The sequence below is a fragment of the Echeneis naucrates genome, chromosome 14, assembly GCF_900963305.1.
Source record: "Echeneis naucrates chromosome 14, fEcheNa1.1, whole genome shotgun sequence".
NCBI lineage: Eukaryota > Metazoa > Chordata > Actinopteri > Carangiformes > Echeneidae > Echeneis > Echeneis naucrates.
The window spans coordinates 12,386,128-12,412,569 of NC_042524.1; the positions used below are offsets into that span (position 1 = coordinate 12,386,128).

Here is a 26,442-nt window from a genome sequence, read left to right on the forward strand (position 1 = left end):
ACAAATTCAGCTCAGGAAGATGATACGTACTTGTAGTGAAAGTATAATATTTCAGAATGTGAACGTGATGAACCTGAGCCCTTAACATCATCAAGATGGGAAATCTGGCAAAGGTTCAGAGAATAAGAGGTGAAGAACAGGGTATGTGGAATAAAGGTACATTCTCTGGTGCAAAGAAAATAACCCCCAAAAATAACCCCCCAAAAATAAGTATTGACTATATGACAGTTTACTGAAGCTCTGCTAATACAAATTATTTCTTAAACTAAGTATTTGTATAAAACATGTTTACTAAAGCTGTTTTTCTACTTACTGAGATCATTTAGATCCTAATTGTCCGAATCCGAATTGTTTCTACCCAAAAATGAGTAATTGTTTCTGTGTTCTTGATTAATCTGAGGAAGTTAGAACTCGTTGCGTTGAAGCTGAAGATGCAGCTTGGCAGCGTAGTGGTCCGACTGTCCAAAGACATCATGTTTGGGTTAACTGGCAACTCTAAATTGTTCGTGCAGATCCCTGTAAGACCATCTTCATCACTATGATAACAGATCTGTCTCCTGCTTCATCAGCAGCAGTCAAAGAGTAGCTGAGTAGCTGACATCAATGAAGGAGCACTGTCTAATAATGAGTCATGTGAGTGTGAGTGGTTGTTGGTCTCTGTCTGTCTCTGTGTGTTGGCCCTGTGATGGGCTGGTGACCTGTCCAGGGTGACCCCGCCCTCACCCAGTGTGAGCTGGAACTGACTCCAGCACCGCCACAATCGGATAAGTGGTAGAAGATGAATGACTGAATGAATGAACCCATAAAAACCAGACTCGTGGCCTTACTTGGCCGTGTAGTTGCCAGTAATGTTGGATTTTTAAAATGTCTGTTTCAAACATTGACTGGGACTTTAAAATAAACTTTCCAGAACACATAGTGACTGATAATAGCATTTTATAGCTCCTGTTTATCTTTATCGCTGTCATTCTTGGCAGAATCCCAGAGTTCATTTCAAAGGGGTCAGTGGTGTTTATTTGAGTGGGGCTTCCCTTTAACTCCTTCCCAAGAATTAATACTCTTTACGGGGAAATTCCAGGCAGCACGGCACTGTTGCCCCACAATAAGGTCTCTGGTTTGGCTCCTGGCCCTGTGTGTCTCTGTGTGTTGGCCCTGTGATGGACTGGTGACCTGCCCAGGGTGTACCCCACCCTCACCCGGTGTGAGCTGGGATTGGACCCAGCACCTCCTGCGACCTGGAAACGGATAAGCTGTAGAAGATGGATGAATGAATGAATGATTGGAGAAATGCCAAATTGCAGGACACAAACTATAGCCAGCAGATGGCAGGACTTCATAAAGCTAAACGCGTCTTTGTGCATTTGTTCATCCATATTTGAGTCCTGCAGCAGGGACCGCCCAAGCTGAACTGTATTCAGACTCCGGCGGTCAGCCAGATCCAGGATTGTGTTACAGGAATGACAACACCTTTAACCAGCACAACACAAAAATTAAAGAAATGGGCAGCTATGGTAAAGAAGTGATGTAATAAATGCCCATCCAAAGGCTGCATGTTTGATATCACTGATGTTGGGTTTTATCATATTATGATCTACCACTAGATTATTGGTTTTCAGTGATTATTAATGAATTTGTGGATTTTGTTCTTAACTAAGATTTCTCATCATCTAAACTATTATCTGAACTGTAGCTTGACATGGCACACAACTCAGGTAGGTGGGTGTAGTTTCATAAATTCAAATTTTATTTAGTTATAATCAGTTATAATAAAAAAAAAAACAAAAAACAAAACCTGGGGACTGCACACAAGTTAAAGGTTCAAAGTTTAGGACTATATAAAAATTGACAGGGAATTTGACGAAAAAAAAGAAATAAACTGACACATTTAACAGGAGTTTAAATGATGATGTCATTAACAGGACCTCCATGTATTGCATTTCTGTTATTTCTACTACATTCTATTCAATTAAGACGCCGGTCAGCCGAGCAAATGCACCTTGATCAGTTTACAATATTTCTTCCACTACAATATACTACATCCAATATTTCTAACCAGAAGTTTGTATTGGTAGATTTGGTAGATTTTATATTGGTAAGAATTACCTTTTTAAGTTTTTTTTGGCTTTTGTTTAACAATATGTTTGTCAACTTATCAAGAAGATTTTTTCGGGTGAGGAATCTTAAAAGATTGGCCCAGTCCAAATTATAATATAGATGAAATGATTATGTTGAATGTGGAAAGCCCATTCAAATAGTTATTTCCACATTTTTATTCAACTAATGAGACAAACAGTGTAACATGTTGTGGTAACAGCACTGACCAGACGAACAGGAATAATGGGACGCATTATACTGTGTGTTTATCAACGTACAACTGTGTGGTTTCAACCCAAAGGTTAAATTATATTGTTGTGTATTTGATTGGTATTGGTGCATGAGATAATCATTAACATTACTAAACGGTAAAATGCTTGTCACTGCAGTTTCATGTGGTATTGATGCTTGAGATCGTTCTCAAAACTGAAAATTAAATTAAGTCCTGCTAAAATTACAAAAACCATAGCTGATTACAGACCAAAAACCTCATCATCAGAATAGAAAACATTTAATAGATTTTAAATTGATGAAATATTGAGCAGATCGTATACTGTATAATATTTTCTTAAAAGAAAGAATTCAGATTTTTTCTTGAGGAGACAAAATGCATCATAAGTTGTTTTGATAAATAAAAACTACAGCAGTAAAGTATTTAGCTCTTGGTACTATAACTGCTCATGACACATTATTACTCATTCATTGGTGTCTTCTAATATAAATTTACCATGTTAACGGCTCAGCTACCATTTGACATGCTGCTGATAAAGCAGACGGATCTCCTGTTACCATAGTGATGAAGATGGTCTTACAGGGATCTGTATGAACAGGTTCCTATTTTTAAACATAAAAAATCTTTTATCTATTTATGTAACTGAATAGATTTGTAGCACAGGTTGACCATCAATGCTCTGCATACATACAGAACAATATACACCCCTTCATTCCTGCCTTGACTTTATGTACGATAGGAAATGAGTATAAAAACAGCAAAGTATTGTTGACGTGATGAGGAAAGATCAGAGAAGAAAACAATCTATGCAGAGAGTGAATTACAACTGTTTTAATTGCAAAAGGATACCGGTTAATACATTTAATGAAGCACTGAAACAAGCCACTGTGACATTGCAAAGTACCACTAAAAAAGGACATTGTAAATTTCCAAGAGGAAAAAAAAAGAAAAAAAAAGAAAAAAAAAAAAGTCATTCATTCGATCAGAAAGGCATAGATATGAAAGAACAGGGAGCGTATTTACACCATGATAAAGTGTCCTGTAACTCTACAAAACAAGATGTGTTGGGAGGCGTCCCCATTCAAGACACTTAAAAATGTTTTACAAACAGCTGTTAAAGAAACTTCAATGTCTCATTTCATTTATTTTATCAAACAACAGGAATCTTTAAAAAAAAAAAAAAAAAGGCACCACTGTGGGTGATGAATTCACACCATCCATCTAACATGGTGGCAGTCGGTTTACACAAGACAACCAACATTTTCTGTTCATGTTAAATATGCTGTAGTAAGCTGTAGAAAAATCAAGGAAACAAGACCATTATTAGCATGTATGGATATACAACTGATAGATCGAGGAAAGTGACAACAAATGGGGCATTTGTACAAAATGGTGGGCAAAGTGAGGTGTCCCTGCTGTTGGATTAGCTGATACTAACAACTGTTGTGCTGGTGTGACAGCGCTCCCTGCAGGAGAAAGGTGGAGTCCACAGCACCAGATATTTTGTCTGTCAAGAGATGAAAACAGCTATCCAAAGCATATCCAGGGGGTGGACACTTGATCTCTCCTCAGACAAAACCTAACTGCATGGCCTTTTCTGTTTGTTTTACTTTATTATTAAGATATTGGCTATAAAAGGACCACCCTCTGCACAAAAGAAAAACCTTTTGAAACTATTCTTTAATCCGAATGCATAGATCTTAATTTAAAGGATGCTACACATGCAGCATTTTTAATCACTTAATAAAAGCATTACGAAACTAATTGTGGTCACGCATTGTAATGCTGGCAAGTAGACAGTAAAATGTCTGTTGCTGTGATGAATAAGTAGCTCCCTGCTTTGTGCTTCAGTGTCCCCCAATTTAGAGATTCTCAGGTTTGAGTCCCTGCAAAGTCTGAGAAAACTCATTTTCATATTTTTCCTAATACAAATGATGCGAGTCATGGCTACAGAAAGACATATTGCAATAGAAAGTTGCACACAGAGGCTTGAAAAAAAGTACTATTGTTTAGAGCTCATGAGATCAAGTTGAAACTAGAAAGAAGTTGTAGACAAGTACCCTTGATATAAATTAATAAACTTTATAAAAATTTAAAACCCACACACAGATTTAAACAACCTTTAAATTTTCATCTCCCCTGAATGTGAGAACTATGCAGAGCCATGCAAAACAGGAGAAATCCAACTAAAGTTTGGAGCCCTGACACCAATTGTCTCAGATGTGTATGATTTTAATTTTGACCTTATTGTGATGTGTTAAAAGTAACATGCATAAATCTCCAAGTGTGTTTTCTCCAGAATATTTAAAGGATTTTACAACTAATAAACCTACATAGTTTCCCCTTTCTAGAATTCTTCATCTAAAAATCATACTTTGGCTTTGAGACCTTTTGAATTTTTTGAATTTCACACATTGTACCATAAAATGTACACCACCATTTGTGCTAAAGAAGTGACAAACTGGCCTAAAAGGGAATTATTTAACCTTGGTCAATAAAACTGTATACTGCACATGGCTGTTTGTACTATTTTTTTTTTTTACTTTTTTTATTTTTTTAAATTTTTTTTATTTTTGTAAAGGGCCTGAATCTTTTTCCTTTGGTTGTTTTATGGATTATTAGGTCCTTCAAATTAGGTTTTTCCCATGTCAAAAGTTTCATAATCATTCACCAATATCATGCACTGCCATTTGTGAAAATCTAAAACACAGAGGGTAAATCTACCATGTATAGCCTACTGTCTATGTAGAGGGTCAAAATGGAGGAAATGCCAAAATAAAGATTTCCCATGAGGGCTACATGAGACCTTTTTTTGGTTGCTTGTTTTTGCTTTGTACGATTCATGCCAGTTATACTGAAACATATTCATGGTATATTGGACTAGCATTATTTTACACCATTACACTTACATACTCTCATAAATTCAGATTGGACAATGGATTCTGCTCAAGGAGGCGTGGGCTTCTGACCAGCAATGCCCCTCAGTCAGGAGCTGCATCCCACACATCCTCCACCCTCTGCAGTGGGACTTCATTTTGGCTGCTTCTTTTACTTTGACCGTACCCTGTATTATGTTAAGTAAATGTTAGACAGATATTGTAGTAACATTATGGAAGCACAGCAATGGACATTGGGCAGAGATGTTATGATGGGTAGCTATACACAGTATTTACAGCAGGTTAGAAAGACGTTCTCTGGCTTAGCAGACTTCCTCTGACGAGGAACTGTTACATTTCACATGGTTAACCGGGGGGCAGAAGGACAGTGGTACATGGAGGAACGTCACAAGTACAAGTGATACAAAAAGTTGAGTCGGTTCTGATTTAACACCCCTAAAAATCTCCATTTGCTGCTTGGAATTGTGTGACTTAACTATTTTGCCAGAGTAAATCTCTCCCTCAAAAGAAAGAAAGAAAGAAAGAAAAAAAGTCTGCTGCCAAAGTGAAATTTAACCCCGTGAAATCTGTGGGTCACTGAATTGTGTACTTAAAAACAGTGGCTATCCTCGACATAGAAACACGTCTGAACAAGGAAAAAAGGTGTTTGTGCTATTCTCAAGCAGCAAATGGTGTCATAGCCCTGGTGGTTAAGGCCTTCAAAAGAGACAAAGAGTGGTTCTCCTAGACAACAGGTGGCACTGTGAGTGAAGGTGGAAAGCAGCAGAGGTATAAAAACTTCTGTTTCAGGCCAAAAAAGGAGGCAGACTGCAGGAGGAGAGTCTACATGGATTCACCGAGAGAATCGTCATCATCCAGAGATAATGGCAGGTAAAGTTCCTGAAAGAAACAGCACAGCAAAAAAATGTATTAAAAAAAATGTATAAAAAAAAAGAAAAGAAAAAAAAAGTCACAGTTCAACAAATAAAATAAAAACATCGGAGAGAAGGACATGAAAGGACAGATTTGGAGAAAAAAATAAGGACAAGATGAAATGGCAGGAAAAGGAGAGATGTCTGGGTACCTTCTGCTTGTTGTTGAGGCCTGGACTGGTGGGGGTGGAGGTAGGGGAATGCTTGGAGATCGGGGTGGAGAGCTGGCTGCTGGAGCCCGTCCCATTGGCTGAGAGCGCCCGACAGGACAGACAAGAGAGGGGAGAAAAAGAAGGGAGGATGGAAGGAGGTGAGCAGAGTGTGCAGGAGAGGCCTGAACTCTTTCCTTGGCTGAGGAGAAAAGTCATTCCTGAACTGTGGCCTCATTTGGCTGCAGCGTAGAGGGACGCTGTCTACAGGCTCTGTGTTTGTTAGGTGACATTTTATTCACTCACTGTGCATGCTACCACGTTGCTAGGCTTCACTGTGTGTGGAACATTGTGTTTTTACCAAACTGTGTGCAAAGTGATGTAGCTGTGTGTTTTAAGTGGTTTAAAAAGACTTTTTGTCTGCAAGAGATGAAAAGAATTTAAAAAAAAAGGACTATGAGCCAGATGGCCGGTGTAAATTTGAGCCGACCAGTGTTGAAAACGTAACATGGAGAGAGCTTTATTGTTAACCAACTTAATGCCACTGGCTTCATTTAACCACTCAGCCAGATAAACACACTCACAAATGTAGACTTAACAAGTGGTTTAAATAGTTTAAAGGGCAATTCCAGCCACAAAAATAGAAATCCTATTATCTCAGTATCTTAAAATCAGTATATCTAAACATGAGCAGCTCTCCCACATTTACTGAACAGACCGTGAAGCTGTTTCACTCAGATCAAGCAGAGATAAAGCAGGGGCAGAGTAACATATATATAAAAAAAAAAAAAAAAAAAACAGCAGTTGCCCACACTGTCTAGTCCTCTCTTTAGATTTCTACATTGGAGAGATTAATTCATCCTCTGTAGTGGATTCATTTTAGCATGGGGATATCAAATTGAAGATCTCTGTTTCATTGGGGGCTTTCATCCAAGGACTCAGCCGAACACACTGTCAGTGCTGTAAACTCAATGCACCCTGGGACAAGTTTGTTTTGTTTTGTTTTTTTAATTAAATGCCAGAGGCTGACGTCCTGGTAAGTAAGCTCAGTAAATCAGACGTATATTTTTAACTGGATTAGGGTTAGAACACAAGCATTCATTTCAAAGCTCATGCACACCTTCTGTTGAGTTGTCGGCCAATAAAAAAAACTAATAGCTCAGCAACATCAGATGTTAACTCAAGGAAGGGGAAGCATTTAGAGACAGATGGCCACATACTTTAGTTCTTCATGTTCAATTAGAATTTTACAGTGAAGAGTCTTAGCTCTCAGGAGTATACAATCAATATCAGCTGAGGTAAATCACAATTTTTGTCATATTCTTCATTGCCTGTGTAAACCCACAAAATATGTCAGGAAAAGTTCAAACTAAAACCTTGATTCAAATAATTGGCTTTCAACAGTTAAACAGGTAAATAATGGACATGTTTTGTCATTCTTGAGAACCAATCCTGTTCCATTGTGTCTCTTCTGAGCTCACAAGTCCTTTGGACATGGTTAATCCCCAACAGTTTACTGCCTCTCCTGTGTATTGGTCAACCATCTGCTGCCTTAAAGGCCAGGCATCCCCCATCACTGATCAATAATCTATTCAAGACAACCTGCAGAGCTCGACTCCCCCTCCCCATCATGTAAAGTGGTGTGGAACATGACCTGGGGACTATCTGCTGTTACCACGCTGTCAGCTGTGAGCATCGTCTCTGCGTATTTCCCTTACATGGGATGTAACTGCTCAGCTGTTCTGTTTTCTGGCTACTGGGGAGTCGCTGTCACTCACACTTAAAGCTTTTAAGAACATGCAGTAAAACCTGCAGGTGGGTGTGCCATAATAGTATAGTGGTACCAGCTTTTTTAATGTCTGGAACTGGATTAGGTTTAACAGAACTGCTCGGCTCAGGCAAAACACGGGCAGTCCAAACTCAGACAGCCCTGTAGCAGAGACCTATAACACTGTTTTCCAGTTTTGTAAGCTGGTGTTAGCATAAAAGATTCAGGCACCAGGCACCAGTTTTACGTTCTCTTGCCTACTGGATATTATTAAATGTTAAAATCCCTGATTGTGAAATAAACAGCTAAAAGCTGTTTTCACCGTCTTTGTTTATTTTTCATGTTTTATTCATGGATTTAAAAAAATAAATACAAAAAATCTGCCTAAGCAACATTATGTTAAACATCATCCGATTACCCCGAATACACAAAGGCTGCATTTTTACTGTCCCTATTCTCATAGAGGCTTTTTATGGGGTGTTGGAGTGAGATTTAGGAGTCGACAACAGCATAGAGTGGGAACAACATTTCCCCATAGCTCTGCCTCCAAATAAAGGTGTTTATCTGGGAGGCCGGTTGATTAAGTACTTGTAACTATCTTCAACTGGACATATTTGATCCTGAAGGAGGAATCCATCATTAGGCCCATCATTCTTTTTAGTGGAACGTCATAGGTCAAAGTCATCCACCACTACCTCAGAAACTGATCACTGCATTACTCAGCTGTCTCATTTCACGCTGTATTTGAGTTCAGCCCCTACATCAACATTAGCCTGGTTCTATTTTCCACCAGCTCTTTGTTTTGATTCACAGATCAAGGTGGAGTCGGTTTCTGCTGTAGTTTAAAGGAAGTGTAAGTGTAGGTGATAACGGGCTCACTCGATTCAGCAGGAGACTTGCAGCGCTTGATGGGTCCAGGACTCTTTGCTACACCACGTGGAGTTTTGGGTCCCTTCATCACTCTGCATTCTGTGGAGACAAAAAAAAAAAACAAAAACAAACAAACAAACAAAAAAAAAACCTCAAAAACCCAGTAAGAAAGTGATATCTGCTATCAGATTCCACATAAATACACATTTTACTTGGTGTCCATAGACCCATGGCACAGAGCACAGAGGAAGTGTCAAATGTCTCGCATTTTTCCTCTAATCAGATACTTCCTGATTTAAACCTAAAATCTATGCAATTTTAGGCTTATTGTACTTAAAATGTAAGAGATTTGGCTTCCTTTGTGAAAAGGGAAACGTGGTTTCTATGAGCATCTTCAGCCTCATCTTGTAGGAAGTGGTTCTCAAACATAGTTTGATCTGAATCACGGAATATGGCTGAGGACTGATCTCTGTTGCCTTTTAATCGTATGTGCATATATAGTAGTGAGCAGTTATGGAAACCATCAAAATGTATGCAGTGTATTCTGGGTCACTGTATTAATCAGGGTAGACAGACTCCAGACACTGCTACGCCTCCCTGCTGCATCTTCCTCTCTGTTTGCACTGTCAAACTCCCCCTTTCCGCCCCCCTCCCTCCTCTTTTCCACTTTTGATGCTAATTATACTATCTGTCCTCCCTCCATCTCCTGGGATCGCACAATGTCTGTCTCCTCTCTCTTAACCTTCATGCACTACTAGATACAGACGTACATTCATGTGCTTTTGTTTGCAAGGTGTGCCACCACGCCTTTGATATTACTTCAGACTGGCAGCTTGTCTCGTCAACTCAGTGGTCTCAAAGAAACCCTGAGTCTGTCTACACTAATTTTCCTCTCAGCATCAAGTGATGCTTTCGCTGCACAAACATGTCTGCACATGTATTTACCATGAGGAGTATGAAAAATAACACAACAGATTCCAAGCTATTCTGGTAGTTCTGCCAAACCAGGCTCAAAAACAGCTTTGGTGGGGGGAGAAGAAAAAGGAAAAAAAAAAAAAAAAAAAACAACTTTACTCAACATTTCATTTCATGTTTCCTCAAATTTTTGACAAACAGAACCTTAAAAATGATCATTCCTCATTCGATCAGATTTACCTTCCAGCAATCATCCAGAATGATGAGTCTTTTGGGTACACAGCTGATGTAACATTATGTATTAAAGGCTCATCGACTCCACTGAGGCCAACTCAGTGATGTCTGGATGCCCCAGACTCCCAGCCATTTTATCTAGCATTGCCCCAAGGTTATTGCAGACTGAAACAATTTAACTGCAGTTCCATGGGGAAAGCATGCTGAGAGGGAAAGGATCCACATCATTATAAATGCCCTGGTATCGCCAGCCTACCATGATTTGGCAAGGAAAGGAGAGGAAGAGGAGGGATAAAGAGAACGATGACAAATCAGCCCTGCATTGTATCAGTGCTGTGTTAAAGGAAATCATATGTAACTGAATGTATTGAGGTGGGACTTAAGGTGGAAGTAGGTTGTTAAAAATAGGGTTTTCCAGTCGGTGTCGAGCAGAGAGAGAGAGGAGAGAGGATTGGTTTCACATTTTCTCCTCGACTTCTCAGCAGTATCGGTAGCAGCAGATCACTGGCCTAAACCTGTCACTGGACAGATTAATGGCTCTTTTCTACCTTTTCCTCTCCCTTCTGCCAGCTGCTGATAACTGACTCTCCTTGTTGCCCCCCCCATAAACATAATTTAACCCTAACCCTCCTCTCTATGAGCAACTGCATGGCCATGTATGTGAACATAACATCTCTTATAAAAGAAGAGACTTCCAAGGATACTGCTACACTAAATGACACCCCAGGAACAATTTGGTTCTAATGTGGACATTTTCATCTTTTATATGCATTATAAATGATACATTTTATGTGCTAGTGGAAGGCTGGAAGCCAGGGGCAGTATCACACAGACAAGTTTGGACTTAATCCAGTTATTTTTCTGTGTTTTTTGAGTCTATATTTTTAATATTGAATTATAAGGTCTCATTGTAAACGTTTCGCTGTTGCTGCACAAATTTAAGCCTCATTTCACATATGACCATAACATTAAAATTGACTTTTCAGTTTCTCAACAATCCAGTTAAGCACTGAGCCAAAACTGGGACCATTAACAGCTCTCATAAACAAATTATGCTCCAAATTAAGTTCAAACACAGACAAGAATAGAGGCATTTTCACACATGAACAGACAAAACTGCATGACATAACTATTAAAATGCATGTACCAGGAAGTCCTTTTATCGGTTTCTTGAAATCAGAATGCAACCATAAACGATGCAATAGCCCTGCTGACAGTGTGAGGAAATTTGCGTTTCATTTTATTTTTACTGTCTTTAAGTTAATGGTGCTGCATAAATAGGTTTACCTTAGTTCTACAACGATTGTAAGAATATGTGCAGTTCAAAATGGCAAAACAATCTGCTTTATGATTTTATGGCTTATATTGTAATCTCACCAACTAAAAACACCAATTAAAGTTGTTTCGCTCACCGTTCTCATCCAGAGAGAAATCATCCTGGGCATAGCGGAACTTCTCTGGTCCACAGGCAATGAAGACATCATCGTCACCGAAGAAATCTTGAAGGCAGGTAACCTGTGAGGCCAGAAGACAGCATTGCATTAACAAGACGACGAGACATAGTCCTGTCAGCGGCCGCGTTTCATGACGGCAGTGCTTTGAGCTAACGTCAGCAAGTACACATGCTCACAAATACAGTGTTAACACACTGATGCCAGCCGGGATGATGATTTCCATTGGTTCTCTGGATTTTGACATTTGCCAAGTAGCAATAATCAGTAAGTAAAACTAGGCTAATGGGAGAAATTATTAGTTTTGCGAGGATGTATTAGAAAGATAAAAGGGTGTTGGGTGAAAGTCCAAGGATATCCTGAAGATAACATGAACTTTATGTGCCAAATTTCATTGCACCTGTGTGAAGGTTGTGGCACTGTGAAAGACATCAGAGGATCACTGGAGCCATTGGTGCCAAACTGATATTTTTTGTACCATGAAGGTCCAGTATGATCAATTCAATTTTCATCAGCAGCTGTGTACCCCTTCTGAGCAAGTTAGAAGAAACCAAGAGTGCAATTTCAAAGAAAGAATTGTTTCTTCATATTCATTTGAATGTTTGTATTATTATTGATAGCTGAATGAAGAAAATTTTGTTCTAATTAAGAACATATTACACACAGGCCTTCAGAGCATGAAGCATGGACAAGTTAAACGCCGATTGCATTTCATTTAAAAAATGAACTGTAAACAAACAGCCTAATGTCAATGCATTTATTGAGCAAGTGAAAAGGTGTGGTTGTCCATCCACCAAAGGGTTTACTGAACTTCAGGTGGTAGGGTCATGATTACACAGCCTTTATGTTTTACTTGACAAGTTAACATGCCTTTAGCTACAGTAGGTGCAAGTAGCAAAACACAAAAGACACAAAAAAAATAAGCCCAGGAGGGTAATGTTACACCTTTGCTGTAATGTTTAAATGACTCAGCTTATTTCCCTGAGGACATTTCACTCTATAGCAGCTGTTGACACAATATGACCTACTTAGTGGACAGATGTCTTTGGGCCACACCTTCTCCTCTGCTTTCCATTATACAGGCCCTCTTACCAGTTCAGGCACGCCTATTAAAACCCATTCAGACTAAAAGCTGTGTTTCCCGTCTGCAGTTTTTTTTCCTCCCTGTTGCAGATGAGATTTGTTAAAAAGCATCTCAGGCTCATGTCTTTCAACACCTGTTAAATGTTTCATTTCTCATTTGAATCATTGGATCAAAACACAAACTGAAAAGGAGCTGCATGTGACTGACGCTGGTGTGTTTAACAGGCCTAATTTATACAGTTTTATTTCTCATTTTTCAAAAACTCTGACTTTCACAAACTAAATCTCTCAAGGTTTTTTAGAGGGGTCCATGCCCCGAAAGGTTATCCTCTGCTGGGACGTTTGCCAGGATAGTCAAGATACATCATGGTTTCCTTTGTGATACACATCCAAACTATGAGCTGCAGATAATTTGGGACCACCCCACCCCTGCAGCTGCCATGTTGGTTCTCTGTCCTGCTAGACAAGCTAAAAGCGTGTGGTGGTGACTCCGTGGCGTGGCATCCAACAGCTGTACCCTCTCTGCGTCCCACACGATTCCCTGGATACAGGCCTGGCAGACCCCAGTGAGATACAGAGATGGTGCATTGACTCCAGGGATCAAAATCTAATTGGCTTTTCTAGCCAGGGTTAATTTACAAGCTGCACTTTTGGGGTTTTCTTCACTGTTTATTATCGAGATTAGATACATGTTACTTTCATTAGGTTAAACTGCTGTGCGGCAACAACAGCTCCTGACACTTAATAATAAGACAGAAGCATTAAGAAAGGCTCTTTTTTCCTCCCAAAGGCCAGAGGGTGGAGGAGAGGTGATGGAAATGGGCTGCAATGAGGTTAGAGGAGAGAGACAAGTCCCTGCTTTAATAGCTTTACAAACAGAGCTGATTAAAGGGATAAAGTGTTCATCCAATGGACCGCACCCGTAATCTCTCTTAACAGAATCATCGTTCAAGATTCAGCTCTCTCTGTTGGTCTCTGATTTCCAAACAGGCAGAACCACTTTATCTCCTAAGAGTCAAGGTGTTTATGCACTGACCTAACAGGGAACTCAATGTAAATCACAAAACAAAGTGGTCACACCATTGAAATGGTCAGTAATCTAGTTTTGAATTATCTTGATTGCTTTCAACTACCATATTTTTTTTTAAACTGTCCCATATGTGATAAAGAAAAGAAAAAAAAATCTGACCTGTATTAGCATATGGATGCTGTAAAAAATGTGGGTTAATTTCCCATTTATAAGAAACAGCCACTCTTCTCATGAGTCCTTGGCAAAAAGACAGAATCCCATTTTGAAATCCAACTAATCGATCTTCCAATAGGGATCAAATGAGAGCCGCATCATCTGTACAGTTCTTTGTTTCATGATGCCCACAAATAATGTAGACAGTCCAACAAGTGAATTTCGACATCTGTCACACTGCGAAAAAACATTTTGTTTTCAGCTTGAAAAGGTCAGTCAGCTGTTTCAACCACAGCCACCTGGTAACAGGATTCGACTGAACAGTGTACGCTCACATATTGAATGCACACATTACAGTCAGTGAGTATACATTTGCTCACATATTTATTACAAGAAAGCAAATGGAGTTTTCAAACAACAAAAAAAAACTGTCTTACTCCAGACTCCAGGTGCCACCCCCTCACCCCCACCCCCACCCCCATACCAACAAGCCCATCCCTAATCTCTGCATCACCAGCTGGCAGGACCACATGACCCCCCCCCCCCAAAAAAAAAAAAAAAAAAAAACAGCAGCTACACAGGGATCCACCAACGACAACAACTGAATTATTTAGACAGACTGACCGGTCATCCCCAGGCTGCAGCAGTTTCGTTACGTGATGGTGGTCAGGTGGTAAATATGGAAAATGAGCATGCTGTTGAGTCAGTGAAGCTCTTTCCTATGTGCTCTGCCTCACCTATTTTGAAGAGGAAAACCTGTATAGAACCACAGGAACAATCAAAGTTAAACAAAACATCATTATAACTTGGGCAGTGCCTCAAAATGCTCTCAAGTGGATTTTGTTTTCTGATGCATACATCTGGCTTTTCTTCACCTCTACTCATCCTTTCACCAACATTAGTGACTGATGAGTCCCAAGGTCCAGTTTCTCCTCGACTCCTCACAGACATGTTAATTGATCTCTGTGCAGAAGTGAAGCTATTCAGCGTTGAACTGTGCCATTATCTGTGGCCAGGGTGGTTCATCTCCTTTGTATCTTCTCTGACATGCAGTAAAGGATCAACCCCAGCATAAATGAGTCACCACATGGCTGGACTAAAAATAATAATCTGTTCTCCACAACAGAGAAGTAATCTCACATCATCTTTCATGATGCTTGACAAGGATACGCTGATAGTGCAACGCTGAGTTGTTTGAGTAGCATTCAACCAAGATTTGAGGGAAAGTAGCAAGGCACAAAAAAAAAAAAAAAAAGAAAAAAGGGAGCAAATTAGTTTTCATTAAATATAAAATATCATGTTGTGTCTCTGACTGAAAGTGTAAAAAAAAAAAACAAAAAAAAAAAAACAAAGGCTGATAAAGAGCCAGTAAGATCTTGCTTTGCGACCCATGGGGAAACTCCCACACCACTTCCTTTGCTCTAGGCACAGACACCTGATCAATATCAGCGCCTCTGCACTGAGTGGAATATTCCTCCAAAACACACACGGTCTCCATTTTGGCTAATTCAGACAGCACAGTGTATTAAAAGCACAGCTTCCAAAAGACTAAAAAAAAAAAATCTGATTTATTTTTTTTTTAGGTTTTCAGCAGAAAATATTCATATCCAATTTCAGCAAACACTTCACAGGGATTTATCGCTTTCCAATAATAATATCCCAAACCATGTGCCTTTCTGACCTATCTGTGACCTCAATGCACCAGCACAACATCTGTGCTACTGTAGGTGCTCTGGATCCATTTGAAGCATAGATGAGACAGTTAGGCAGCAATATCTGCACGGTCATGAGGACCAGCTGGTCCCTGATGTTGTTTTAACCCCACCCCTCCCCACCCCAAGGAAGTAGGCTTTCCATTTGGCTGACTGATGTGGTCGCAGCATTATTAAATTGTGTCTCCTCCCCCCCCAGGACCATGCTCACTTGTTGATGTACTGCTCCTGCAGGAACGAAAGGGCTGTGTGGGGGGATTCAGACAAACAGGATGCACACAGGCTTCCATGTCTGCTCAAGATGCTTCATCATGTGGACCACACCCTGCTATCAGCCCGATTGTCTACCTCTGTAGAACACTGCGTATGCGGGGGGCGTACGTGTGTGAGTGAAATGTGGCTGTGGCGATCCGTGTTGACGGCTGAGGAACAGAGAGCAGGCAGGTAAGACTCAACGTAAAGAGCACACTCAGCGTATTACAGGCATTGTCACAAAGTGAATCCATCACAGTGGAGCTTATTGCCATGACAACTGCTTCTGCAGCATGGCAGAGAACAGGCAGACTGCAAGACTGCTGATAACCGGAGAAAAGCAGGCTTTTCTTCCTTATTAGGAGCTATATTGTAGTCGTTAAGAAGCCCTAAATCCATGCCTGCATCCATCTCATTTTCTGTGAATAATTTCTTACCACAAGTTATTTACTTTTAAAGCCAATTGGGATCTTTTGTTCTCTGACAAAAACAGTGTGACCTTGTGCCTGAAGCATGCTTGAAGCATCCATTTCTTTTCTTCTGAGGCTCTTTGTTGACTTTTTTTTTTTAGATCAAAAAAAAAAAAAGGGACTTCAATAAAAACCAGGTCAGAATAACGGGGGCTCTCCTTAATCATGAGGATATGTCAAGATAATGATGAGGACAAATGGCACAACAGCACAGTGTGCCTTGGATATACATTTGATAAACAATATTTGGATTTGGCCTCCTTTAGATGAAAACGTTTCCAAAGTGAAATTCTGATGAACAAGTAGTGAATCTTAATTGCAAATCAGAACTATTCTTCTACGCAGACACCTCTATCAAAGAGGAGTGAATACGAAATGGCTGCCAGCAATTAAATAAACCCTCTCTGATTTAATGTAGCCTTAAGTGGCATTGAGGGCGAATCAAGAAATGTACTTTTTTTTGTTAGGTATGGGGAATAATTACTTCCCATCAGCAAAAATAATATGATCCTAATTTGCTCTAAGAACAGATTTCTGAATCCACTGGCCCCACCCTTCGTGATTGAAATGAAAAGCACCAGCATTTGAGGGGAAAATGAGAGCGATTTTGTTCACAACAGTGACAAAGAGGGGAGTGCAGCTTGTCGTTAGAGGCTACACAGCTAGAAGCAAAAGAGGGGAATCAAGCATGAAAAGTGGCTCAAAAACACAACCTCAACCATCTTTTAGTCAATCACAAAGGAATCTTTCAGAACTACATACACCCCCATCATACAGTCAAGTTTATTATACTGCCAATTCACACCCAATGATAGAATATTAACAGGTACAAGTATGACATGATTTTTTTCAAAACCAAAAAGGCTTGTATTGATAGTAAACTCTAACATCCACAACAGGATGTGGTATCTGACAGACCAGTCCACACCAGCTGGGCTCTCTTTGTGCCTGGGATGTGGTCTCCTAGCAACCAGTCTCAGCAGCTATCGCAATGGAATGGGAAGAGGAGGATCAGAGTCAGGGAGGGGCGGGCACTGCATCAATATTGCTTCTACCATATCACCTCGACCACAGAGCAGCTGCAGTGTGCCTCTGCACACAAAGACACTGCAATAATGTGTGCAGCATTTTCACCCATTTCTGTGCATTGCAGTGAAACTTGGGAGTCCCAAGCATGAGTCAGAGCTCAGCGGACGTGAGACAATTAATATATACATCGGCAACGATGACAACAGGATCAATACACTCCGATTAGAATCGCTACCATATGGTGGCTGTTAAATTTATTTTGTGGAAAGACCTCACCATTAAAAATGCATAGCACGGCAAATGATTCCTAGCAAGACAAGGATATGAAGACAATCAAACCCAAACACAAAAATATAACAACAGCTATATCCTCTTAGGTGATGACAAGCTCCAAACATCTTTGCATCTAACATCTCCATTTTTCTGCAGGAAAAGCAGCCCAGACCTGGGGCGGCCAGACTGAACCCCTGGGAGAGCGCATTAAAATCAAATTCCCCAATCTATCATTCTGGCACTCCTCCCCCTCCTTGAAGACACGTGAGTTGAGCCTTATTGATACAGAAAAAAAGAAGTACAACACCTAAAGGAGCTCGACGGGGCTCCATCTCCAGTCCATCTGTACTGAATAATACAGGAAAAAGGTCCCTACACGAGGATTAGTGAACATTTAACCATATCAAAGAGAGGGCTGAGGAACAGATGTCCACATGCATATCCACACATGCTTTTACGCTTTCATGCCTTCCCGCTTGCTCCTCATCCACAGCTTGGTTCACAGTGGTCTGAGAAGCACGGTATTTGATGTACGCAGCAAAGAGCAGGTTTTCAAAATTGTCAGGGAGGGAAAAAAAACAAACAGATCAATGTTTGTGTTTGACTGAAAGATACAACTTAATGATTGCTTAAGGCTTTCCAGCCAAAAGGTCACATATATCGCTGCACTCATATCCAGACTTTTTTGTCAGATGATACCCCATCTCACTTTTTATGTATATGTATATATATATATATATATATATATATATATATATAAAAACATAACATAACATTGCCCCAAATATCTTAAAAAAGACAGTTACAGGTCGCATCACAGACCTTGCCACAACCTCCAGATGGTGACCCTAAATGGTGGTTCAGGTCGTCCCAACAGATTGCTCAACTAAAGTGCAAACATGAATAAAACATGACATCGTTTTAACTGGACCTGTGTTTTGAGAACACAAGCCTTCCTTTGGGAGGGAATTTTAGCCAAAGTTAAAGCATGTTCTGCGTCTCAATAAAGATTTTTTGATTAGCTTTCAGCAGTTCTTTTGTCCTTCTCCCTGACAATTCCATTCAATGCATTACCTTTATTTAATACGTATTCTGCTAATATTAATGCAAAAAGTGCTTCCCTGTATCATCATCATTATTATGGTAGTGTGGATTTGAGGCATGTCACCTTAAAAATATCTGTCTTGCTCTTAATTATTCTCAGCACTCCATTAACTTGGGCCACTTACCTGAAAAGTGGATACAATTTAGAGTAAAACAGGAAAGGTTCTGACATTATGGAGGAAAGCCTTTGATCAGCGGACATTAGCTTGTCCGTGTCAATATTGCCTGCTAAATAAAAGGTCAGACATTTGAAAATAAGGCCAATACGCAATTTGACCTCATGATGAAAACACGTGGATGCTAAGAAAGTTTTTCTAAATACCAATTGTCATCCTTTCACTGAAATACCAGCAGGCACCATCCCCAATGCATGAACAAAGGGCACAAAATGATCAAACCCAATAATACAGGGCTTGGCCCATTGTGCGCCACCATAGAGGGCGGAAGGCAGAACTTCCCAGTACTTTGAGCTTTTCAGAGAGAATCTAAAGTACCAGTGGCCTAAAAACTAACCAGACAACAAAGGCCAATGGAAACAATACAAATGACCTGGACCACATGACAGGAGAATATGTTGTGTCAGACCAGAAAGTCAGAATAAATACAGTAGACAATGAAGCTCATTGTGTACACAGGTTCTTCTCATAGATGCTTAAAGTTCCCACGAACCTGCCGTGTCATCGTTGACTGATGGCAGGATGGGACAATCACTATCTGTCCTCTAGAAGTTTTTCCTTTCCGCATTTCCAAACAAATAATGCTACTAATTTGGTTTGTTGATTTCCCTTAATCAACATGACACCTGTCTGGGTGTGGGTGGATTTAGCCTGTGAATGTCTGTCCAGACCACAAATTTTCCTAATGCGCAGCTTTGCGTGAATAATCTGTGATATGACCTTTCTCCATTTATTCCTAGAACAAAAGGGGCCTGTAATGCGGTCAACCAAAAAACCAGAAACATTTGAAAGGAACATGGTTGAGTTTTTCATATGCATAATGTGACCCAGTTGTTTAAGTGTTGCACCTGTACATATGAACGAAACTCTGTCACCTGAGAGCGCGACGGCCAGTTTCTGAAAGCAGGCTTACCTGCTTGCCGTCAAGTGTGTAGATCCTCTTGACCACGCCGCTCTCAAGCTTAATGGCCTCTGTAATGTCGGTGAGGACTTGTTCAAAGGAGTGCGCCGTCTTCTTGTTGAGCAGCACACGCACAGCCTTGCGTGGCTTCACACCGCTGCGCATCACCGTCACAAGCTTGGGTCGAATAAAGTCCTTGGTCTCTCTGGGCTCACTGGCGGCCTTTGCAGCTAAGGATTGCATGTTCTTCTGGCTTGCTGAGGCCTTTACATTCACGGACCAGTTGGGGTTTACATTCTTTGTGTAGTCAACCTTCTTGTAGAAGTTCTCTGATGCACAAACATAGCTTTCCCCTGTGACGGCAAAAAAAAAAAAAAAGAAAATTGGTTGAGTGTGTTGCAACACATTCAGCTATTTAACTCTGACACCTGAGAGCCCCAAAGGGATCCATTCAGAAACCCCTGACCCCACAGATAAACCAGCGGGACAAATTATCTCCAGGCTTTTTCAGTGCTCAGATTTCATCTCAAATCGATTTAATATCACAACTATCAACAACTAAATAATTTCACTTCATTGGAGAATACCATGTTGGTTCTGTTTGCTGACATTGCTCAGAATGAAAAAAGTTCATGGCTATACAAAGCTTTGAATAATCAGATTGTTTCAGAAAGGAAATGCTGCTCTCAAGTATTTTTGATAAATATCTGTCATCTTGTGGGCACCACCAAGTAGATTTTACTCATAACTATTATGCTGGGATACAAGTCTGAGATAAATGACAGTATCTGGTGGAATAGATATCTCTGAGATTAGGAAAATATATAATATACTTAACCTTTTTAGAGTCTTGATAAGAACTCAATAGTTCCAATTTAATATTTCATGTATAAAGCCAAATCAATGATGTACAAATGACACTTAGAATAGTGTTGGTGATCATGAATTATCTTGTTCACTGACTTGCACTTGTGCGTTTATGTCGGCACAGAAGGAAAAAGAAGATCTGAAACTTCAAGCACCTCAGTGCAGATCAGTGTAACAATACCTGTGTTTTAGTACACACTGTGATAGCAGCAGACTAGAATCACATCTCTGGATTTCAAATTGAATCTGTTTAAAGTTTAAAACATGAATCTCTTGACTCAGAGTGACATTATACAACCTCCTCCACCAAAAGTCCTCGTTGGATACTTGAAAAGAACTAAACAGTCGTATTTTACAAAATGTAAATTATCTATAGCCTTGTCACAAATGTAAACTGCCCATCTGTCTTCCATCTTGAAATAATCTTTCATTGACTGACTACATGTTCTACGGCAGATTGGGTTTTTGCTCGGACAGGGAGAGGAGCTAAAGTAAAGACAAAAAGCAGCAGGGAGAAGGAGAGAGACAGAGATTTTTGGCATGGGGGAATCCAGAAGGCAACAATTAGGCCAAATGTGGAGAAATTACAGCAAAGACAAAGACACAAAACAGGATTACACTGTGCAGAAGAGATTGAGCAATTAATTATAGCCTGCAAGAGGAAGCACAATGAAATGCCCCCCCCCCCACCACCACCACCACCACCCACAGTGCAGCCCCTTCTTAGTGTCACACACACACACACACACACACACACACACACACACACACACACACACACACACACACACACACACACACACACACACACACACACACACACACACACACACACACACACACACACACACACACACACACACACACACACACACACACACACACACACTTTTTTTTAAAGCAGCTCAAATAGCAAAGATGATCACCTTGTTCATCTTCACCCCAAACCAAGCAAGTACATCAAGTTTTTAAGTTGGGTCTTAAATTGGGCAAATTGAGCAGACCAACGCAGGGATCACTCGTTGAGTGTCAACAAAAGACTTCACACTGTTGCTAAAAAAGGTTTAAAGTCAGCTTTGGCAACTTACACAACAAGAAAAACATACTAAACCTAAATCTGAACTCGTTCTGGTCGGCCCACTGAAGCCAAATGTGGACTATAACAGTCATGATGGCAGCTGCTCAAGAAGCTTCTACTGTTGATCAGCTTCCTTAGTACAAAAAGCATTGTGCTATAAAATACATGACATTGAATCAGAGAAATATATAAAATAAATACAAAAAAAAAGGTTTGTTTGGATTTCCAGCTATTGTGACGACACATACTAATGGAGAGGTTTGACGGCAAAATTATTTAAAAGTCCGACCCACATTGTGACTGGAGGTTTCTTTTAAGCATTAAATCCTAATGCCGTCTAGTCATCCCATGTTGAGCTGCAGAGAGCTGTCTTTACAGCTCAGCATAACGCATGCTGAGTTTAAGCTAAACATCCTAAAACTGAGACCTCTGAGCCTGATTAAGACCAGCGTCGAAGCCCTGCTTTCATCTTTGGCAGCAACAAAATTGAACCATGAAGTACTATTTAGTATGAGTAACACTGGAGAGGAGATGCCAAGAAATGTTTTTGTTAGTTTCTTAGCATGCATTTTCCTAAACTTTTGTTACATTTCATCACATTTATTTTGTGTACTTCCCATTAAGAAATATTACTTTTTAAAAGCACTTACCAATTGTGCAAATAGTTGATAACTAATGCCCATAATTGATAAAAAGTGGACCATTTCACCTGAATGTCTGCCCAGATTAGAAATTGCAACATCATATGCGGGATTACAGGAATGTAGACCAAACAGATAAAACCTCTAATCTCAGGAAACTGGAAATGTCATGCTTCTAAATCTTCTCAGGAAAAAAAGAAAATAACTTGATTTTCTTTTACACGAGGGCTCCTCAGTTATCTCACTGCTGCAGCTCTATTGGGGAACAAAAAGAGTCATATTCCAAAGAAGGAACGTCAATAAATCAAACATAAGAGTTCGGTGGTTGCTGCTAAAACACGGCTTACCTTCCTCAAGCTCATCCAAGGTTGTGATCTTACGTGAGCCATCAATAGTGAAGATGAAGCGGACACCCTGTGGCAAGTTGATGTGGTCAGACAGCGAGCGTGTGAGGTCAGCCAGCAGGGAGTCAAAGGTGCGAAACCGGTCGTTGGCCACAGCGTACACAATGCCCTTGAAGTAGCGGTCGCCGTTGCGGTAGAAACGCACCTTTTTGGCCTTCTTCTCACTGGTGAGGGCCTGCAGAGTGCGCGTGCGGTAGAAGCTGCAGTGGGCACTGTGGGTAGGGCTGGGGAGTCCATTCATGCGCCCACCCCGTGGGGTACGGGATGCCTTGTCTCGCTCATCAAAATGTCCAAAGTCTAGCTCCATGATGACTGAAAGTTGTGATGGTTGTGACAAATGTGTGGTGGTGGTGACCAGCTCTGAAGAGTCTAGGAAAAAGCAGGAAATGACACTGAAGTAATTCACTGTGATTCAATTCTCTTTTCCTGACTTTAACTTCTCCCCACTGTTATTATTACTCACTGGGATGTTAACTATAAGCAGATGTTTATTTTTAGTGAATTTCAAAATAAGAGACTCCAAACTTGATTCAAGTTCCATAATAATCTGCCATGATGGTCGTGGTTTCATCTGCATACAAGGTAGACTATGACCGAAACTATAAGCTAAACGGTCGATTTATAGATATTCAAGGTTAAACAATAAACAGCTTTGACCCACACTGCTGTATGGAGAAATGGACAGAATTCATCAGACAAGGTAAGATTACAATTCCATGATTTATTGTCTTTGGTGCTGTGCGAGGCATGTTGCATATATATCTGTTTTAGTCACTTCCTCTGTGTGCTGCCTACAAGATTCCAGTGAGTTGTCTCATTTATCCAGATGAATCACTAAATATCTGCAAAATTATCCTTTGAGAGAGCTTTTTATAATTACGGACCTTTTTTATTATGCCCATGTTGGTATATTGATAAGCAATATGAACATTAAGAACATGGTGAGTGTGAGTATGAGTATTATAATTCATAATATCAACGATGCAACTCTTTGCTCTGCTTCAACATTACATGACAGCACAATTGGTTGGCCAGAAGTAAGAGATTCTCAGGGGAGTGTTTAATATTTAGGTGGAGACAGTGTTACAGTAAGAGTTTAAGTAGTTTAGTAGCATCAGTGTATTTCTGCTAGAATCTGTCATTTACATTAGAGGATTTGAAATAACCATAAAAAAAAAAAAAAAAAACATTAAAAGAAATGCCTCACCATGTGGATTTTTTTTATGGTGGCCTGAGAATTATGCAGATGATGCACCTGTTCAACAATTAAACAATAAACCTCCTATGCTTGGAGATGGACTGGCATAAGGCTGTAACAGCTTTCTCATTTAAAGGCCAGTCTTTCTTGTGACTTTCCCCCCTGATGACTACAAGCCACAAAAAACCATTGAACCGAGCTGTTACACACCCATAAAAAAAAAAAAAAAAAAACACCCACACATACCCACATAAAAGAGGGAGTTATCTGTGGCTACTTTAAAGCTCTGCTCCATTTACAAAATCTTCATTCATGAAGCGTTCTTTAAATCAGAGTGGTCCTTACAAATTAACAAGCTGAACAAAAAGGTCACAATGAAGCCAAAATGTGGTGCATGTCAGTTGTTTCTCTAACAGCATTTGATTAGCCAGCAGGACTGGACTCTATTGACTGCAAGGTCACAACTCTTTGAACTCAATTCAACCCCAAGTGTGGACACACACTGTCCCTCTCTCTTAGGACGCCTGAATGATTTGTAATGTGACATTTCAGGGGCGAGATGTCATTGTTCCAGCATCTTCTGTCTTTAACAAAGACATTTTATACCATTTCATAAAGCTTTTCTAATTTACGGCAGTTTCATGATGACACCCCCATATGAAATCTGTTTTAGAAGTCTGAGGGGCTTTGTCTAATCGATGCATGGGATTGGCCCATGCCTCTGTTTTATGTCGACGTAAACTGGAATCTTTTTAGGTTTTGCTTTGTTGGTCAGATAAATTACAACATTTAAATGAAATCACTTTGCTCTTTGGAATATTTTAACAGAGGAAAATAATTGTTGCCAAAATCACATTGTGCCCTTGATCTCTAACATACCATCAGTGCTGCTTTCAATGAACATAAAGATAACTCGGTCAGTAAGCTCTGCTACCTCTTACACCATTTTGTTTCATGCTTGCAAACCAGAAAATGAAACACTGACTCGTAACAGCATTTTGCTCTCTGATTTCCTTCATCCACCTGCGTGGTTATAATTCTCTCTTTCTCATGCATACATACAACTGTAGAGACAGTCAATTGGCAAACGTAGGCCATTAATACAGAAGAGAAACATGCTGCCGCCACCCATGTGGTGGGCCCGCCAATCCCCAGCTAACCTCTGGCTGCGCTGCTGCTGCTGCTGCTGCTATGACAGGCACACTGATAGGGGTGGGACCTCTGCAGAATGGGTGCTCCTCAGCTGACAAAGGCCAGGTTTGGAGCCCATCTGCTGCACTAATGGGCAGAGCTAACTGTGACCCTTCCCCAGTGGAGCGTCAACCAGGACAGTCCATTGTCTCATACAGGCAGCCAGCCTTTTCGGAGTGACATCACCGTCACTGCTGCTGCATGTTGGAGGAGCAGCCAGCTCAGTCTCCAGCATGAGTCCACGAAGTCACTTCTTCATGAAGATTTATCCTCACAGTCAGTGTGACACCAGAGACTCGCAGCATTCAGCATACGGCATGACAAGCTTGTCGTCATGGTTATCTCTTATTTTATGAGCTGCTGGAAGAGAAATCCCATGTATCCATTCTCCCCAACAAGAAGCAGCACTGCAGCAACATTGTGTGCTGTCATTGATATTTTGGCTGTTTCTGTGTTCCTGACTGAGCCACCCACACAACACAGCAGCCCGATGACTACACACTCCTGACAAACCAGCAGCACATTATCACTCTCCAGTCATCATCCACACACACATTATCAGCCCCTGTGTGAGGCAGAGCCTGTTCCAAAGCACAGTCACAAAAGGAAGGGGGGAAAAAAAGTTTCATTAGCCAACACTTTACGGTAATTTACGGTAAATGAGTGTGGCCACATGGCAGAGAGTAGCGACAAAATGCAAGTTTTCCCTCAGAAATAAAAATAAAAGGCGTGATGGGGCTGTACGCTCACCTCCTATCTACTCTCCACTCCAAAAAACACCTGCAATCTAGTGTGAACCTGGCTCCTCCGAGTCCAAAGCTCCCCAGTGATCACCCAGCTGTGTGTGATAATAATAATAATAATGATGATAAGAATAATAATAATAATCCCTCCCGGTGCCGGACTCACCTGCGTCGCTGCTCGCGGAGTGAAGGGAGTGTGTGTGTGAGTGAGTGAGTGAATGTGTGTGTGCGTGTGTGTGTGTGTGTGTGTGTGGAGGGGGGATGGATGTGAGCGTGTGTGAGTCGATGCTGCAGGATGGAAGCACGCCGTCTCTCCCCTCGCCTTTGTCTGTCTGCCTCAGTCTGAGAGCCGAGCCGCTGCCTGCCTCTCCGGAGGAGCCACTGGGTCCTAAAGCCAACAAGCGGCGGACCCGCCCACAGCGGAGGCCGGGAAGGTGGTGGTCAGTGCAGGCCGGGCGGGGTGGAGCCGGATCCACACGATGGAGGCATTATTTGTGCATTCAGGCCTCCTAGAGATCTCCTGATCTGGCTCCACTACTTTCTGTCAGGAGGGGAAAGTAAAATTTCCATCCTCTGAATTTCTCAATGAATTCCTGATCTCAGGTCCCCTTTTACT

At 40.7% G+C, this 26,442-nt stretch overlaps 1 protein-coding gene across 2 annotated transcripts; it reads right to left on the minus strand.

Moving 5' to 3' along the window:
• Positions 1–4,793: 4,793 nt before the first annotated feature.
• On the minus strand, positions 4,794–26,147 carry LOC115054777 (neuronal migration protein doublecortin). Of its 2 annotated transcripts, none has more exons than XM_029520163.1 (7): positions 25,993–26,147; positions 22,638–23,063; positions 19,717–20,057; positions 11,483–11,585; positions 8,931–9,020; positions 6,287–6,384; positions 4,794–6,102 (listed from the first exon to the last, which is right to left on the minus strand). In XM_029520163.1, the coding sequence occupies exons 2-7, from the start codon at positions 22,999–23,001 to the stop codon at positions 6,046–6,048; spliced, it is 1,053 nt and encodes a 350-aa protein (XP_029376023.1). In that variant the 5' UTR covers positions 23,002–23,063; positions 25,993–26,147; the 3' UTR covers positions 4,794–6,045. The 2 variants fall into 2 exon arrangements, with proteins under 2 accessions (XP_029376023.1, XP_029376024.1); XM_029520164.1 differs by lacking the exon at positions 25,993–26,147 and adding an exon at positions 25,834–25,922.
• Positions 26,148–26,442: the final 295 nt, after the last annotated feature.